Here is a 20028-nt window from a genome sequence, read left to right as displayed (position 1 = left end):
CCTGTTTTCCAGTAGAAGCCTTTTTTTTGTTCAGTCAGCAAGCCTCCCTCCTTCCCTCTCTCTCTCTCTCCTTCCTATCTTTCCCTCTCTCTCTCTCCCTCCATCCCTCCCTTTAACCCCCCCTCTCTCTCAAAGCCATTTGTGTTTATTTATTTTTACTTCACAATCATTTATTCCTCTACTAATCTCTCTCTTCTTGCTCACACTCTCTTTCCCTTCCATACTCTCTTCATCCCTCCACCTCCTCCCTCCTTCCACCACCTCTCTCTCGGTGTAGTGTCAGTACTGATCCTAGTCTCTGAGTTGTTTGTTCAGTCATTGTATTAACCTCTCCAAAATGTGGGCTACTGTGTGTGTGTGTGTGTGTGTGTGTGTGTGTGTGTGTGTGTGTGTGTGTGTGTGTGTGTGTGTGTGTGTGTGTGTGTGTGTGTGTGTGTGTGTGTGTGTGTGTGTGTGTGTGTGTGATCCCTGCCTGCTCCCCTCTATCACTCTCATACAGTGCAGGCCTATGCACGTCCTTACTCAGCATGTTAACTTAATTAATATTGTGTCGGCGTGTGCGCGTGCGCGTGTGTGTGAGTGTGTGTGAATGAGTATACTACCATAGGTATCTGAATGGTTGTGATGTAGACCTATAACCTTTTTGTAATTTTGAAGATGGGTGCTGTCCGTGGTGCTGAAACCATGTCCCACATCTACTATTAGTTAATGACATATTTGCCTCTTGATATGATCATAATCTCAATATTCACGTTGATATGAACATGTTATGATTTAAGTTGTTATGGTGACATGTTTGTTGGCTGTAACATGGCATGCTCTGAGAAGGGTCTATTGACCACAACATTGTTTTTTACATCTATTTAAAGGGGCAATCTACAGTTGCTACATTCATATTTTGAATTAATTATATACCCATTGATTCTTGAAGAATATAACTTATAAATTCCTCATAAGCTTAGTTCAACTGTCCTAGTCCATCAGAACCCAAAATATTAGCTTGTTTTACTCCTTTGTTTGTAAATTGTAATTGTAAAAAAACACTGTATAGCCTCAAAACATGGTTAAAACCATCCTTCGGCTGTTTACCAAAACATTGGCATGTTGTTATTTGTCGAACTGCAGATTGCCCCTTTATTATTAACATGTTATAATTTAAATAATCATGGCAACATGATGAGGGTATATAGATTATGGATTTGTTTCAAGAGAGAAAATGGTATATATGTTGGTAACATAGGTGGTAATATGGTGAACTGCATGTTGGTGAACTCTGAGAAGAGTCTGTTGACGGCAGTATTGGTTTGTATGATCTACTAGAATGTGGAACATAGAAGAATCCCGGTATGCTGGAGTTTACTTTTCAAACACAATGGTGACAAGGCCATGATGAAGTATTTGGTCAAGCTTATTTGTTGAGTTTATTCATTCGTTGATATCATTTACAGTGCATTCGGAAAGTATTCAGACCACTTTACTTTTTCCACATTTTGTTACATTACAGCCTTATTCTAAAATGTATTAAATTAATTTGATCTACACACAATATCCCATAATGACAAAGCAAAAACAGAAATACCTTATTTACATAAGTATTCAGACCCTTTGGTATGAGACTCGAAATTGAGCTCAGGTACGTCCTGTTTCCATTGATCATCCTTGAGATGTTTCTACAACTTGATTGGAGTCCACCTGTGGTAAATTCAATTGATTGGACACGTGTATATAAGGTCCCTCAGGCGAAAGTGCATGTCAGAGCAAAAACCAAGCCTTGAGGTCGAAGGAATTGCCCGTAGAGCTCCGAGACCGGATTCTGTCTGCAACATTGAAGGGCCCCAAAGAACATCATTCTTAAATGGAAGTCAAATAGGCACATTCTTCTCTTCTCCTCTCCCCTGCAAATCTTCCCCGGGTCCTTGGTGTACAAAAGAAAGTAGTGCACTGCACTGTTTTCTGTCACTATACCTGGTAAAATAATAGTTAATAAACAACTCTGAGGGGGGCCCTGTAAAATCAGTTTTTTTCGTCAAAATTATGTTTTATATTTTTCCAAATTATGTTTTATCAGTTGTATTTTTCCTGGTTTTAGATTTGTTTTTCACTCTCAAAATTACAATTGTTCATTGAGAAACAACGAAATGTGATGTTCTGAGTCAATGTCAATGGTTAAATCACATCAGAATACATTTTTAGGGGGGTCTGGAAGAAAACTAATGCATCTAGATGTTTGAGTGTAATTCCCATTTAATTGCGCATCTGGCCCTTTAATTGCACATCTAGGGAGTGAGGAATGCGTTTTCTAATGTGTCAGTCTACTAATGGTTATGTAATGCTTCTGCCAATTTCATGCCAAAGTTTGCAAATAATAATAGATACAAATGATATACTTACTCATGATATACTTCTGCCAGGTAAGCATACTTTGGTGTTAATATTTAATTGAGAAGGTTTTGGGGAAAGTATGTCTGTCAACCCACAATATGGTTATCACATCAATTGTCTACACACGTAGTGATAGACCAACGTGCGCACCACACAAACAGGTGGGCAATATTGCTGGAAATTAATAGTCAGATATTGTGCTAGGTTTGGCTTTTTAAGCTAATAGTGGCTAACCACGGTGCGATAATGTCAATGTTGCGTTGATTAAATAGTAGCTGGGCTCTTCCAGGTACTTTCAGGATTGTTTGGTGAGCTACTCATAGGTGGGCTGCAAACTACTGGTAGCTCGCGATCCACTTGTCGGAGACCCATGATCCATAACATTAGTGTTTACATTGATAAACGCTTTCTGATGTAGTAATAGCTATTAGGTTGGACCTTTTTCGTATTTACATGTGTTTGTATTAATAGCCTACTGGTTTTTGGAGACATTGCAACAACAGACACATTAAGGGCATGGTATATTATCTGGAAAGTACTCCGTCATTTCAGTAAAGTCCCAGCAGAAACAGAAATCAATGCAAATCTCGCCCTCGGGCTTCCTTTACTCGCGCTACTTTTTTTCTTCGGCCCTGTCCGGAAATAGCCGAAGGTGTCACGTGTTTTCACTGACGCGCGGTATGCCCGCTGTCCATTGTGATGAAACAGACAACCACGGCAGCTACAGCATTCCCGTGCAGGACTATAGGACAATTCAGGTCACATTTCAATCCCCTTCTCCCTCTCCAATAATCCTACTATGCAGTTATTTATGCAGAGAGTATGAGTGCTGACCATTGGTGACGTGTTTTATACAGCAAATTAAATGTCATCGTTTAAAATAAATCAATCTCTCCATATCATGTTTCCTTCAAATTCCTACGTTTTAATTTTATTGTGGCAGATATGAAAACCCCTTCCCCAATACAAAATATGTCTGCCCCATACAATTTTAATTTACTAATTTGACTTGGAGGTTTGTAGCCCCGCTCCCCTCTTTCTCCCTCTGTCTCTCTCTCTCTGACTGTGGTTCCCTCCTTCCTTTCGGGGGGGGCATTCAACTCAGAGATGGAGAGAGGAGAGGAGGGGGGTTTGAAATAGCACCGGCAGCAAAGTAATGGTCCTGCGGACGTGAATAGCCAAAAGCCAAAAGAACAGAGAGAGAGAGAGGCAGGGATGAAGGAGAAGGACATACAGAGGGGAGAGGAGGAAAGGAGAGATAGGGGTGTGTGAAAGAGAGAGGGATGGAGGGAGGTAGTACATTTGTTGAGTGCAGTACCTTTACTGAGATAGCGGAAAAGGAAATGAAACTATAGAGAGGGAGGGAGGATGAGAGAGAGAGAGAGAGAGAGAGAGAGAGAGAGAGAGAGAGAGAGAGAGAGAGAGAGAGAGAGAGAGAGAGAGAGAGAGCATGGGAAGGGCAGGAACATAAAGGAATGGTAAGAGTAGAAAGCGAGGGAAGGAAGGAAAGCAGAGGACGGTTAAGAGGACAGGTTCTGATTCGCCCGGTGAAATCCGATTATTTTATGCAGAACACAAGTGAGCCAGGGGAGGGATGGAAGGAAGAGAGAAAGAGGGAGAGGAGAAGAAGAGTAGGAGAGAAGAGAGCAGAGCTGAAGTGGATGGATTACTTTGCGTAGGTAAAGGACAAAATGTGACTATGGTAGATTGACTGGGCCATTCAGAAAGAGAAAGAGACAGAGTGGAGAGAGATTGGAGAGAGGGATATAGTGAGAGAGAGCGAGAGAGAGAGAGAGAGGGAGCCTCATTCTTGTTTTCACTGCAGCAAAAGATCATTCACTTTTCCAGCATGGACCCGGTCCCCGCTCGCAGTGCAGCTCTACGACTGTGTGTGCGTGCGTGTGAGAGAGAGTGTGTGTGTGCGGATACAGATCCACGTAGTTGTGTGTTAACCCTCCATGTGTGTTATTAACTCCCTCCTCTGAATCTCTCTCTCAATCCAGACTAATATCACTCCATACGCTCTGTAGTATATCACCGTTCAATAAAGGGCACATATGGTGGGATAATGCCTAGACGAATTTCTGCAACTCAAAGTAATTTGCTTCATTCTCTCGTTTTCTTTCGTTGTCTCCTTCGCTCGTCTCCTTTTCTCATCTCCTTCGCTCGTCTCCTTTCTTCATCTTCTTTCCTTCATCCCCTCTGATCTGTAAGTGCAGGAATAGTGAAATCCAGTCCCCCTGTAGGCTTTACTAGTGTGCTTCCCTTCATCCTCTCGTTACAGATCAGTGCAGACGAAGGAAGGGAGACTATTGAGATGCAGCCCTCGTTGTACAAGGGCACTGCATAGCCTACTACAACACACACACACACACACACACACACACACACACACACACACACACACACACACACACACACACACACACACACACACACACACACACACACACACACACACACACACACACACACACATACTGACTCTGCAAACACACCGATGATATGAATAGGGCTCTGCTTACATACTACACCAGCAGTGTATCAACTTTATTAAGACTTTGCAGTGAAGAGACCCTGTGCTTGTATGTGAAGGTGCTGTATAGCGACACACACACACTCCAACGACTGCACCAAAGGAGGAATGTAGCCACATGCTAAGTTTATCCAGTGTAATCAATGACATTGCATCACCGCAGTAAGCGTTAATACAGTATAATCAGAATATACTCAATCGACTACACGGCACATTAGCTTTGCACTGAGAACGAGAGATGGAGAGAAGAACAGGGAGAGGGGGGGAGGGAGGGAGGGAGAGGAGAGTGAAGAGGAAGAGGGAGAGAGATGGGTGAGAGAGGGGAAGAGTGAGAGCGCGAGAGAGAGGAGAGCGCGAGAGAGGTAGAGAGAATAGGGTGCATTAATCGTCTGCAGTCTTTTCTCCCCATTTTGTGCAGCTCAGCAAATAATCGTTCTGCCTCTAGCTCTCCTCTCCCCCTCCTCACACTCTCTCCCGTTCCCACTCTACTCTCCCCTCTCTCCCATTGGATAAGCCTGAAACTTGGAGAGGGCGAGAGAAGGAGGAATAGAGAGAGACGGAGAGACGGAGTGAGGGAGTGAGGGGGCGTGAAACACAGTCATATTCATCTCACTCCTCTCTAATTGAAAAAAGTGTTTTAGTGAAATGAAAGACAGGAGGACAGGAAGAGTGGGGCCATGCAGGGAGAGAGAGCGAGAGGGGGGGGGGGGGGGGGGGGGTAGAGAGAAGAGAGAGACCCATTCGTTATGTAATATCACATTAAAACATTACCTCTCCACAATTCAACATTGCCTTACAGGTGTGTCTGTGAGTACGTGTGTATGTGTGTGTGCACGTGTGTTTGTTCACTATTACTCACCTTGTCCACTACGGACCAAGCACTATCGATAACACAAGGTTTCTCATGCAGTGCCCCTTATGTCATGCTCCATCTCATCAGTGTATGTTCACCTGCTGTCACTATAGTAACCTGGACCTCTATTGAAAAGGAAACACCTCCCTGCCTCACCTCCTAACCTCCCCTCATCTGTCCCAGGTTCATATGCTGTTGTTAACTAGCCTATAGAACTGATGAATTGGCCTGTTAATTAGCTGTAGTTCCAGTCACTATTGGGTGAATTGTTTCTCTAACTAGCCTGTAGGTTTAGGTGTATTTACAGGACCAGTCAAAAGTTTGGACACAACTACTCATTCAAAGGTTTTTCTTTATTTTTAGTATTTTCTACATTGTAGAATAATTGTGAAGACATCACAACTATGAAATAACACATATGGAATCATGTAGTAACCAAGTGTTAAACAAATCAAAATATATGTTATATTTGAGATTGTTCAAAGTAGCCACCCTTGGCCTTGATGACAGCTTTGCACACTCTTGGCATTCTCTCAACCAGCTTCATGAGGTAGTCACCTGGAATGCATTTCAATTAAAATAATGATGGCTGTCGTTTCTCTTTACTTATTTGAGCTGTTCTTGCCATAATATGGACTTGATCTTTTACCAAATAGGACTATCTTCTGTATACCACCCCTACCTTGTCACAACACAACCGTTGGCTCAAACGCATTAAGAAGGAATGAAATTGCACAAATTGACTTTTAACAAGGAACACCTGTTAAGACATGAAGGTCAGTCAATCCCTTAAGCTCTCCCCTCCTCTCCCCCATAATCGGAAACATTCCCTTTAATTGATTTTTTTTTAACCATTTCTCTCTCTTACCGAACGGTTTGTCCTGTCTGAACTAGTTTCAAAAAATGTCAAGAACTTTGAACGTTTCTTCAAGTACAGTCGCAAAAACCATCAAGTGCTATTATGAAACTGGCTCTCATGAGGACCGCCACAGGAAGACCCAGACTTACCTCTGCTGCAGAAGATAAGTTCATTAGAGTTACCAGCCTCAGAAATTGCAGCCCAAATAAATGCTTCACAGAGTTCAAGTAACAGACTTGACACATCTCAACATCAACTGTTCAGAGGAGACTGCGTGAATCAGGCCTTCATGTTCGAATTGCTGCAAAGAAACCACTACTAAAAGACACCAATAATACAAAGAGACTTGCTTGGGCCAAGAAACATGAGCAATGGACATTAGACCGGTGGAAATCTGTCATTTGGTCTGATGAGTCCAAATGTGACATTTTTGGTTCCAACCGCCATGTCTTTGTGAGACACAGAGTAGGTGAACGGATGATCTCGGTACGTGTGGTTCCCACCGTGAAGCATGGGGGAGGAGGTGTAATGGTGTGGGGGTGCTTTGCTGTTGACACTGTCTGTGATTTATTTACACTTAACCCACATGGCTACCACAGCATTCTGCAGCGATACGCCATCCCATCTGGTTTGCGCTTAGTGGGAGTAGGATTCGTTTTTCAACAGAACAATGACCCAACACACCTCCAGGCTGTGTAATGACTATTTGACCAAGAAGGAAAGTGATGGAGTGCTGCATCAAATTACCTGGCCTTCACAATCACCCGACCTCAACCCATTTGAGATGGTTTGGGATGACTTGGACCGCAGAGTGAAGGAAAAGCAGCCAACAAGTGCTCAGCATATGTGGAAACTCAAGACTGTTGGAAAAGCATTCCAGGTGAAGCTGGTTGAGATAATGTCCAGAGTGTGCAAAGCTGTCATCAATGCCAAATGGTGGCTACTTTGAAGAATCTGAAATATAAAATATATTTTGATTTGTTTAACACTTTTTTGGTTACGACATGATTTCATATGTGTTATTTAATAGTTTTGATCTATTCACCATTATTCTATAATGTAGAAAATAGTAAAAATAAAGAAACCCTTGAATGAGTAGGTGTGTCCAAACTTTTGACTGGTACTGTATGTATGGTGCACACATGTTAAGCAATGGTCTATTTATATTTCAAAGATTTGACCCTCACCTGTAGATTTGACCCTCATGTTAAAAAATCTATTCCATACTCCATCCTTTTCCACTAAATATTCTACCCCTCTCTCTTTCCCTCTCCACAGACTCCTCCTTCCCCCCTCCCCCTTGTGTTCTATCTCTTTTCCTCTCCCTCCTCCTTTCCCCTACGCTCAGATCGGTTTGTGTCTCCTCTTTCAAAGGACGCAAGGGTGGGAACAAGTCGCCCAACAAAGCATGTTACAGTGCAGACATGACTTGTCCGTCAGACAGCGAGAAAATCGTAATAAACTGCGGAGGGGTGCGACACGAGACTTACCGCAGCACCCTCAAGACGTTGCCCGGTACCCGCTTATCTTGGCTTACCGATCCGGACGCGTTTAGCAACTTCGACTATGACCCCAAAATCGACGAGTTCTTCTTCGACCGCCACCCCGGCACATTCACATTCATTCTCAACTACTACCGCACAGGCAAGCTTCACTGTCCCAACGATGTGTGCGGCCCACTGTTCGAGGAGGAGCTCGCCTTCTGGGGCATCGACGAGACGGACGTGGAGGCGTGCTGCTGGATGAACTACCGTCAACACAGGGATGCCGAAGAGGCGCTGGACAGTTTCGAGCAGCCCGAGCCAGAGGAGCCGGAAGACGACCTGGAGCTGACTGCGGATGGAGAGCTCAAGAGGCTGTGCCTGCACGAAGACGGACGCAAGAGGAGCTGGTGGAGTGTGTGGCAACCCTATTTCTGGAATCTTTTTGAGGATCCGTATTCTTCCAAGAATGCCAAGGTGAGTCCTCCCTCGAGCACTATACATAGGCTACATTCTGTTGCGATGCTTGTATTGCGCGCTCTCTCTCTCTCTCTCTCTCTCTCTCTCTCTCTCTCTCTCTCTCTCGCTCTCTCTCTCTCTCTCTCTCTCTCTCTCTCTCTCTCTCTCTCTCTCTCTCCCTCTCTCTCTCTGTCTCTCGTTATGACATTTCCTCTTAAATGTTTTGCCGTCCCACAAAAGTCTATTGCAGGTGCACTGGAATGTTAAACTGGATTTAGAAGAGGGAGATCCCGCATAGCCTACGGCTTATTTTGGCTATATATTGAATATCCTTGACGTATTTTATAATGGACGTCATGTGTACAGACTGCAGTCTATGAAAGTTGGCTGCTATGTCCAAAGTTATTACGATGATGAGGGAGGGTGTGTTGGAATGGAGTTCATTGTGTTCTCGTCAGAATGATGGTGTTCTTCGCTTTGATAGTCAAGGAAAATTAGTTGGAAGAAAAAAAAACAGTGAATGTCATAAACATCGTTAGGAATTTCCAACAAGCAACCAACTCAGACCAGTGCTGGTGTGCCTAGTAGTTGTTGCCGGTTGGAATTGGACTTTTGTGGCCTATGGTGTGTTATTTTCTTTATTTTCACAAACCATTTAATTTAGCACCACAGTACACCATTAAAGTTGTGTGGGGAGACCCTCTCCCATGTACCTCGTTCCCTATCACGCAGTCACTTGGTCGGTCCTCTATTCCTATACGCTTCTCTCCTCGTCCCTCTCTCCTCCATTTTTACGCACCGTCTCCCCGTTACCACTGCGTCTCGAGCGTACCTCGTACCGCATACCCCCCCCCCCCTCCCCCACCCCCCACACACATAAACACACATGTTCCTACGCTTGATTAAATTGTCGTTCTTTGTGGACCTCTAGCGCCCGACTTTGTCGTTGTCATCGAGCGCCTCACTCAATCTCGATTAGCGCATTATCTCTCCTCGCTCACTCTCTCGTCTTCCACACTGTTCACTCCCCCGTTGCGCATCTCTCTATGTCTCCTTGCCTTTCACTCTCTCCATCCCACTTTCACCCCTCTCTTTACCTCCTCTCCATGTATCTCTTCACATCAATAACTTTTTCGTTTTAACAAGCCTTCTCGTGCTGCGTCCCTCTCCAGTCTATAGGCTACCCGCGTTTTGCACACCCTGGTCGTGATTTTGGCGCATTTTAAGCAGCTAGTATTGTAAACTAGTCGAGTGTCCACTTACCTAACTCAAATAAGGTCAAAACCATTTTTTTAATCGTTAATGAATGGAACCTTTGTCATGTTTTTGCCTCCACAGAAATCCCTCCACAGAAATACTTCATTAACTCACCATTTTTCATGCTAATCTCGACCTAATCCTTTGACCTGCTGTTTGACCAACCTACCTGTCACCAACCTACCTGTCACCATTGCACCTGTCCTTCCCGCCAATCAACGTCTCCATCTCGTCTCCCGCAGTCTCAATTTATACAACTGAAGGGTTATTTTAGGTTTAGTTAGTTTAGGGTTTTGTTGCCAACCAACAGTTTGAATGAGTGCTTTGCTTGTCTCTCTATATGTTGATTGACCAATTGTCTACAGTTGCCTATCAATTGTTCTCACTTTGCTAGTGGTGACATACACTAATGGAAAACTGTAAATGATACAGTGATTTTGTGTATTATCAACAGTAAAATACTTTATAAATGTTTTACTGCAGCATACTGTAAGTTATGGTCATTGTGGAAAATTGTTGTGAGTTGGAAAAAATTGCTCTATTTCAAATGGTACTGTAATTACAATATTTGTTGAGGCTATATTTTTTGCACCAGCGAGTGAGAATAATGAATATGTAGTTATAGTGCCCCATCAACTTAACATGTAAAGGGGAATGGCAGCAAGCCTTAAACCTTAATGGTTAAGCATTTTGCCATATCCTTTTGGTCTGTTTTGCCCTGTGGTCACTGACAGTTTGGAAGCCTTTGTTAAGGACTCTAGAAGTGCAAGTGATATAAAACACAAAATATTCATTAATATGCTGTAATGTTTGGAAACACAATACCTAGCAGCCAAACTGCTTGAACCAATCCCTTGTAATTACAGTTAAATACTGTGAAATACAAACCCCTTAGTTTAGTCATTCATTTATTAATTTTACGGTATTGTACTGTGTGTAATTGCACAGTACTTGGTTTGATACTGTGTACTGTAATGTGAAATACAGAATTTGACTTGCCACTGAGCTGCCTGTAAGCTACTGACAAATTCACGGTAAGCCGTTTACAGTGTAGGCCTAGTCAGTGCAGTTGGCATGCCAGCTATGAGGGTGACATACAGTAGCCCTATGTCACATGTGACCCTGTAGGTATAACGCCCCAGCAGCTGGTTATTCCCCTTCCATAAACATTCATCCCTTCAACATGACAAACCATATAGCCCTTTATCTTCAGTGTGCACTGTCTTCACTGTTTTCACTGTCTTCACTGTTTTCACTGTCTTCACTGTTTTCACTGTCTTCACTGTTTTCACTGTCTTCACTGTTTTCCTTCGAGGTGATAGGCTATCTGTGTGTGAAAACATTGACATCAACAGGCCTGCACCTGTGACAAATGAACAAAGACACATCTGTATGAGTATTCAGGAACTGTTGACTGAAATGTGTTGACTGTAGAGGCATGCAGGCCAGGCCGGGCCTGTAACCTTACCTGTTACAACGGCTTACTTGTGGACACCTGCACCCAAACACAAATTAACACCTTCATACGGGTGACACTGAACACATGTGGTTCCCTGGCAACAGGATATATGCTGTGCTGTATTCTGGCCCAGGCTACAATAGGCTATTACAGGTATCGGCTTGACATAGAAATATAATTAGTAGAACCAATGCGTTCTATAGAGAACACACAGACCTATTTAAGGTTTAAGGAAAGGTGTCAATAGAAGATAACTAAGGAATTCTGCTCTTGATTAAAAATGGCATAATCATCAATGGTCTGTATAGGGCTGATTGCTTCAGTTTAAGCCTGAGATCTTCGTACATGGAGTGACACTAGAATATTCACCGTCACACAACAGGCGTAATTTACATCAAAAGTCGTCCTGCGGGCGGGTATAGCTCCTTGTCCTTCTAAACGCAAGTCCTTGGTAGACTGGACATTCTATCGATGCAATGCGGTGGGTTTTTAGAGTTGTGTATCTGTTCTACTAAGTCTAGCTCTATGAGATTAACTCACCTGATGTTCTCTTTCTGGTGTGGTGGCCCTCTACCTGACCTCCAAGGATGCTGTCTCCATGGGAACACAATACTGCAGGCTTTTGTTTCCCAGGGGTTTGTGTTAGAGGGCACAACGAGCTTAGATTCAGAGTCTAGATCTGTTTCTGAGGGCAACTTCTATACCTGGACTGCCACACTGTCTTCGTCCTAAAAGGCACCCTATTCCCTATAAGAGTGCACTTCTTTTGACCAGGGTCCTATTGGCCCTGGTCAAAAGTAGTGCACTATAGGGAAAAGGGTGCCATTTGGGACGAAGACAGTGTGGCAGTCCAGGTATAGAATTTGCCCTCAGAAACAGATCTAGGATCAGTTTACTCTCCTCCAATCCTAGCCTTACCCAATAGGAGGAGGGAATGGAAATCTAACCTTAGATCAGTGTCTAGGGCTAATGTCACCATACCCCAGAGAGAAATTACAGCTAGGTCCCTTGCCAGGCTTACTCAGCAGGTAGTGTTGCCAAGATAACCCTCCTGGTTTTGGCGTTGAATTTTACACATTTGTCGTTTATCCCCTCAGACTATAAAGCTGAATTTTCAAATGCTTGAATGAAATTAATACATGTAATCGATGTAAGTAGGCCTAATGTCAAATTACTTTTATAATCACTTAACATTTGTTTGGTTTTTGTCAAGGTAGACAGGAGAGGGTAAACACTGGATAGACCTATTGCTGATCAGTGCCCCTCTGCTCTATCATCTAAAAACCTATTGGGGGGCTACTCATAGACGTATGTACACTATTGGGGCTAGTACTACTACTTTCACAGATGAGGGAGTTTACAGTGTGATGTGCATGGAGAAAATTCCTGGTAAGCTGAAATAAGCACCCCGTGATTGAGCTTGCATGGTCTTTTCCTGTAGGCTACAATGCAATAGGCCAACTGTGGGCTGATCCAAAACAAGCTGATGCTTCTGAATGGACTTTTTCTTTGCATTGCAGGGTGGATTAGTAACATAGTGTAAAACAAGGGTAAGTTGTTTTGCTTTATAACCAGTGGTGTAAAGTAACTAAGCAAAAACTACTTTGAAGTATCTGTACTTTACTATTTATATTTGTGACCACTTTAACTTTTACTCCAATTACATTCCTAAAGAATATATATATTTTTTCTCCCATACATTTTCCCTGACATCCAAAAGTACTTGTTACATTTCGAATGCTCAGGCAGATCAACAATAGGGTCAAATTCACACACCTATCAATATAATGCATTGTCATCCCTACTGCCTCTGATCTGGTGGACTAACTAAACACAAATACTGTTTGTAAATGATGTCTGAGGGTTGGAGTGTGCCCCTGGCTGTCCGCACTTGTACTTTTTACTTTTACTCAAGTATGACAATCGAGTACTTTTTCCACCACAGTACTTAAGTACATTTAAAACCAGATACTTTTAGACTTTTATTCAAGTAGTATTTTACTGGAAGACTTTTACATTTACTTGAGACATTTTCTATTAAGGTATCTTTACTTTTACTCAAGTATGACAATATAGTACTTTTCCCACCACTGTTTATAACACAACAGAAGTAAACCAATCACAGATGAGTTTGTGTCGTTTGGGATGGTCACATTTTGAACTTCATATTGCAAGACATTGTGAAGAGAATATAGAGGGTTAGCCCAAGTGGGACGTCTTTACACCACCACACACTTTGGAGGGAAGCGGGAGCACACCCTCACCTGTGCCAATATGATAAATCAACCCGGTAGTGGCTGTACTAAATGTAACTATAGCAGGGTCGCTACCACAATAAACCTGTTCTCTCTTTCTCTCTCTTGCTCCTCCTCCTCATGCTTAATTGTCTCTAAAAATCCATATCCATTTATGGAGACAAAGCTGTGCCATGACCCAGATTATTGTGTGTTAAAATAGTATTTTCTGTCAACTGGGCACATCAAGACAGCGTATTGACCGGGCTGTGCCTGCATGCCTGGTCCCTGGTTTGGCCTGTATGAAGAGACTGGATGTTGTAGATGCTTGTGTTGCTGTCTCTTGCAGGCTTCCTTTGTAACAGAGATGTTAACAGAGCCAGGAATGAATTACTGAGGAATGAAAGCATGGTGAGTCCTTGGTTTCAAGTGGAGTGAAATCTAGCTGAATGGCATGGTTTGCCTATAAGTTAGTTAGGGCACAAGTGACCTTGCCTGCCAGGTTCCTAAAGGTTTGGAGAATAGTAAGATACCAGGTGCCTCATTTATCAAAAGTGCTTGTGCACAAAAACTACTCTAAACCTTGCGTGTGTCAGTTCTCCTGCAAAGGTTGGTTTTTATCATTTTTTAAAAACTTGATGGGAAAGTGTGCATACTGTATCTCCATGCAAATCTCAGACCATGCGTATGCACACCTAGTGGTTGATCAACTGTATTGCAAGCAAAATTTGGGGGAAATGGAGGTTTTTGATGCAGGGGAATTATAATAATGGTAGGCTCATAAAAACATTCAAACCTAGGCCTAATGATAAAACAAATGCATTTGCTGTTGATAAGCTTGCATAGCGGCAAGTCACCTAATATATTTATTTTACTTGTATTATGTATTCCTAATTCCTAATCATATTGCAGGGCATGTCTCTCTCTTTCTGACATGACTGGTTTATTCCCGCTACACAACAAATATGAATCTACTATTTATCCATCAATATTAGTAAATAGACCTGGAGCCTATGACAGTATTAGTAGGCTACAGTAGTATTGTGCGATAGGAGCGCGACATAATAACCTGTTTAATCTCAGAGCCTATAACATGTATTGATCATCTATTGCTAAACAAAATATTGAACAACAATACATATTTTGTGTGGGCTGTAGGCAGCATTTACTTTTAAATTGTTCAATAGACAATCAATCTTGCACAATGCGCCGCCAGTGTTTGGCACTTGCAATAGTCAGAATGCGTTTTTTTGTTTGAAAAAGTCACTGCAAAAATGTTTAACATTCTGCCCACACCTCTACATAAATTTGATCAAATTTGGCATTGCTCTTTAGAAACTATCATGGCCCAGTTCCAACATCTCCTAATCCCACAGAAAATGAGGGAGTTTTTGTTACCATAAAAGGTTTCCAGGCAGGGTTGTAGCGCTCATAGCGCGCAAAAACAGTATGGCTCATATTTGCTAATGAAAACATGCGTATACAGTGCCTTCGGATAGAATTCAGACCCCTTAACTTTTCCCACACTTTGTTCCAGTACATTACAGCTTTATTCTGAAATTGATTAAATTATTTTAAAAATCCGTAGTAATCTACACACAATACACCATAATGACAAAGCGAAAACAGGGTTTTAAAAATGTTAGCAAATGTATAAAAAATAAAAAAGAGAAATACCTTATTTACATAAGTATTCAGACCCTTTGCTATGAGACTCGAAATTGAGCTCAGGTGCATCCTGTTTCCATTGATCATCCTTGAGATGTTTCTACAACTTGATTGGAGTCCACCTGTGGTAAATTCAATTGATTGGACATGAGGTGCTTCAACTAAGTACTGAGTAAAGGGTCTGAATACTTATGTAAATGTGATGTTTTTTTATTATTCTAAAAACCTTATTTTTGCTTTGTCATTATGGGATATTGTGTGTAGATTGATGAGGGAAATAAACAATGGAATACATTTTAGAATAAGGCTGTAACGTAACAAAATGTGGGAAAAGTCAAGGGGTCTGAATACTTTCCGAATGCCGTATGTTTGATAAATCCCAATAATTTGTTGAACATGCAAATTGGTTGATAAATGAGGCCCCTGACCTGTTTGCAACATAATACATGCTGTGGTCCTGTATGGCTGAGTTGGTTTGAGCATGACGCTTGCAACGCTAGGATTGGAGTTTCAAAACCCGGCGCTACCCATGCGTAAAATGTGTGCACACGTGACTGTAAATCGCTTTGGATAAAGCATCTGTAATATATTATTATACGTTCTGAAAAATGAATGAAATAATGGCAAATGGTGTAGAACGGAGAGGACAAAAGGACTATAACATAGCATTGGTTAGGCTACATAACTGACTACAGCATCTCGGTTGGTGGTGGCTTATTCCTCGTACGGTGGTTGAATGTCGTCATCGCTCTGCGGCGCCGACAGTGTATCCCTCAACTCTTTATCATATACAACACACTACTTGTTGTATTATCACTGATGCAGGGGTGTGCGCTGGATTGCTTATTATCACCTTCTAGACCCCCGAGCCCCTCCTCGCCCCCCCCCCCCCCCCCCCCCCCTCTCGTACTATCTCTCTCGTTGTGCTATAGCGTAGCACTGCGGTGCTGATAGTAGCTGACTGCGCGCCGATTTCTGCTGCAGCGCAACACACGAAGCAGCTGTCTAAAAGGAGAGAGAACGGGAAAGGGAGAAGAGGAGAGGGGGAGGTGGAGAGATCGGGGGCTGTTTGTGCTAGCCTTTTTAAGACTTCGATCGAGAATAAAAGCACTAAAACTATTGGACGTGGTCACTTTTCTCCCCTTTCGCGTATTTTTTGTTTTGCTTAGCCTTGCAAGCTTGGATATGCGTATCCGCTTATTGATTAATCCATATGTCTCCGTCTGCACCATTCACGTGGCTGTCTTGTAGAACGAAGCCCCCCCCGAAGCTCCCCCCACACACACACAGACACAGAGAGGGGAGGGCGGTAATGCGGGTAGGCGATAGCCGAGTGCCCGCTGTTAGTGGCACTGCCTGTCAAGCTCTAGAATGGCTGACTAGTCTTCTTTTTCACATCATGCCCGTAAAGGTTGTGTTTTTGTAATTTCTGACCTCCTTTCGCATACTACGCTTGCGCTGTTTGGTCAGTTTGAATTATTCTGCCAAACGTTGTGTGTGTGTGTATGTGTGTGTGCGCGCAGACTGACGGGCGCTCAATATCACACCTCTAGAGAGAAATTAACCCTCGTCCACCTTGTAAACTTCACGAATGACCCTGGTCCAGTTTCACTCGTGTTACAATTACGACACACACACACACACACACACACACACACACACACACACACACACACACACACACACACACACACACACACACACACACACACACACACACACACACACACACACACACACACACACACACACATTGTGCTTTTGCTACAGAAGTTACCCTAGATATCAGAGGGAGCGCAGTGATATTTGATGACATGTCATGAAAATATCTGTTTAACCTTTGTGTGATTCAGCTCTGTCCATGTCACCCGCCTCCTTACGCGTCTTGGCTGATGACACTGTCGGTCGTTCATAGCTGTGTTCCCCTCCCAGATAGACCTGCGCTTGTGAGGAAGATTAAATGGCATCACAAAAAAATAGCAAATTACACTCTTTAGGACTAGACCAAATATACAGCTGATCTGCGTATAGACCTACCGGCGTGTAGTTATTTGACCATATATTTCCTATAGCACCATATTTCCTATAGGCACATGTACACACAACACCAACAACATCCTGCAGGTGAACAGTTAGCCTATTCATTCTCCCATTTGGTATGGACGAGCAAGTGTTTAATGGACTTCATGTAAATGAAGGTAATAGGCTAATTATTAAATAAAACTCATTCTAGTCCCAATTTTTCACACAAAGCCCTTAGTAGTAAGCCTACAGTCTTCCCCCAGATGTAAGAGTGGCCACATGTCTAGGCCTATGGTGCTTATAGGTTATTAGTACTCATTGTCTCACATTGGTTCGCTTTTTTAACTGACATATTGCTCATGTTTTATCCCGTTGTGTATATTAGGTAGGCTACATGGAATGCTATGGCTATTTTGGTCAAACGATGTGAGTAGAGTCCGTCATTTGAGTCTAAATGAACAGGTAGAAAGGTGAGTAGGTACAGTAGTAGAGGCGAGAAACAATGGAGACTAGCATGCCTAGGCTGAGTTGTCCGCTGAAATGCAGTCCCCTAGAACAGGGATGGGCAACTCCAGTCCTCTGGGGCCTGCTTGGTGTCACAATTTTGCCCCAGCCCCAGCTATCACACCTGACTCCAATAATCAAGAAATCATGATTTGCAGTTTGGAATGCAATTACGTTAATCAGCTGTGTTTGCTAGGGATGGGGAAAGGTTTAGCACAACTCCGACCCCTGCACCCTGGCTTTCCCATCCCTGCTCTAGAACCGGGCAGCTCCACCCACACATTCTGTATTTCAGCACTGGACAGCAGCAGTCTGTAGGCCTATTTCAGCACTGGACAGCGCCTAGGCCTCTCCTTTTACTACTTTACTCGCCTTTTCAATGTGAACGAAAGTGTCTGACTGTATAATGGCTGCTCTTGCAATCTTACTTTGCAGCAAACTATTATGTTTACAACAATGCGACCAGGCAAGTTGGTGTTACTTATAGCCTAGGCCTACTCAATGTGTTGATTGTCGAGGACGCGTTATGTCACTGAGTTACATCATTCAGTTCGTGCTGCTGGTCTCCAAAGTGTTCGAACTTCTCTGACTGACTCAACTCTCTCAGGTCTCATTGGCTCCGTAAGATACGTCACTGAGCGTCAAGGGAACAACTCAACAAAGTTCTCCAACCATATTGGTCACTTTATGCTATCCAACTCCAGTCCTCGAGTACCTGCCAAAAAACTTTAGGCCTAAAATAAACAGTATAGCCTATCATAAGTTTAGGGGCATCAATTTTCCTAATGTTAATGTGCACACCCCCCGGAAACTGCATAGCTTACGAAATCTTTATTTTATTTCTATCCATAGCGTAAAAATAAGCTAGCCTACTGCATGGCACATGAAAAATACTATTCACCTAGGAATCAACTCATTTGTGACGTGGCTGTAGAGATAAAGAGCAAAAAAACGTTTTTGATGACTTTGATTTTGTGTGTTCCACTTTTTAAATGGGGCTAAGTCGCCCTTGTTTCGGTGTGTAAGTTATCGGCTGTCTCTTTCTCTCCTCAGGTGTTTTGTAAACAATCTGTGAATAGGGGACACGGGTTCCGAAAATAAACCGGTGCATGTCGAGTGTGTGAACTCGAACTAGATTAATTTGTACTGTATACTTCAAAAGTGTGTCGTGCGCACTGACAGACTTACTCGCGCGCATGCTCGAGCCGGCAGGGATCTCGTCTTTCACCGTCGGCAGTTTTATTTATCACCAACCTGTATTTGTAGTGGGTCCTCTGTGGAGGGATTGACCACTGGGAAACCTTTCATTTCCAGGCCGTATTGGTCTGTCTGTGGCCGATGTAAATGCTGCTGCTGCGGATTGGCATTTCTATGTTGTTCTTTAGTAAATGTAATGGGAAACGCATGTGACAGAGTAGCTTACTTGGAGTGTTGTTGACATTGCGTGAAAACACTGTCTCAAATCTCCCTGTGTATACAAACGTTGCACTCCACTCATTTTACACCACCTTGCCGTTTTTCTGCTACGGTTTCTGTTTAGCTTGATCCTATTTGTGATTCTACCTCTCTGCCGTCCCCCTTCCTCTCTTCCCTTCTACCTCTAAATATAGAACGAAAAAGGGGAGATGGGCTGCATCTCTCCTCCTCTTCACCATACTGACACGCACACCTCCCCCCGGTGGTTTTCCCTGGACGTTACTGCACCTCCGTTGCACATTCCCATGCAGCCGAGTGCTTTTCAGAAGCAACCGGCCACCGTGTGCATCGAAACCGCCCGTGGTTCTCTCCCCTTTCTCTTTTCTTTTACCGATGTGCGTGATTCCCACCCGTGGCCCGCCCCCAGCAGCCGGTTACTTGGCTTCCCTTACACAGCGCTGGCTGGTTTGCAGCGTGTACCCGAGCCAAATCGTTTTCGCTCTTGTAGTCGTCGATTGTACCAGCTCGGAGTGTTTCGTGTGAATTGCATCCACTGCGGCGGCAGCAGGGCCCCTCTGCTGGGAGAGATGCGACAAACGTCGGGGGAACTGAACGCTTTCAGCGCCGGTGTTCGCACATGGGGCCCAGTCAAGGGGGCTTTTGAATGAAGTCAAAAACAGAAATAAAAAGCTTCGTTATTTGTGTTAATTTAACCGTTTTTTGTAACATGTGTGAGAGGTAATCTACCTACATGTGACTATGTGTAGCCTGTTTTTGAACGATCTAATAAATTCAATCAATGTCATTTATTTACAGGCAGAATGCAGACCATGGACTTTATGTAGGTTTATGTTTAGAAGTATGAATCATATAGGGTTTAGGCCCTGTGTTTCCCATA

General features: G+C 43.2%; 1 protein-coding gene across 9 annotated transcripts in view; it reads left to right on the top strand.

Moving 5' to 3' along the window:
* The first annotated feature begins 7954 nt into the window (after positions 1–7954).
* The window catches only part of LOC129855672 (potassium voltage-gated channel subfamily C member 1-like), a 116279-nt gene continuing 104205 nt past the window's right edge, over positions 7955–20028 (top strand). For 7 of the 9 annotated variants that reach the window (XM_055923580.1, XM_055923577.1, XM_055923579.1 and 4 more), the window contains exon 1: positions 7964–8588. In XM_055923580.1, coding sequence (XP_055779555.1) covers positions 8055–8588 — 534 coding nt within the window. In that variant the 5' untranslated portion in view covers positions 7964–8054. Of the gene's footprint in view, positions 8589–20028 lie in introns of all 9 variants that reach the window. The other 2 variants (XR_008759535.1, XM_055923582.1) reach the window with 1 other exon arrangement.

Source organism: Salvelinus fontinalis, chromosome 5, assembly GCF_029448725.1.
Source record: "Salvelinus fontinalis isolate EN_2023a chromosome 5, ASM2944872v1, whole genome shotgun sequence".
Lineage (NCBI taxonomy): Eukaryota > Metazoa > Chordata > Actinopteri > Salmoniformes > Salmonidae > Salvelinus > Salvelinus fontinalis.
This window is presented reverse-complemented; position numbering and strand designations above follow the sequence as displayed.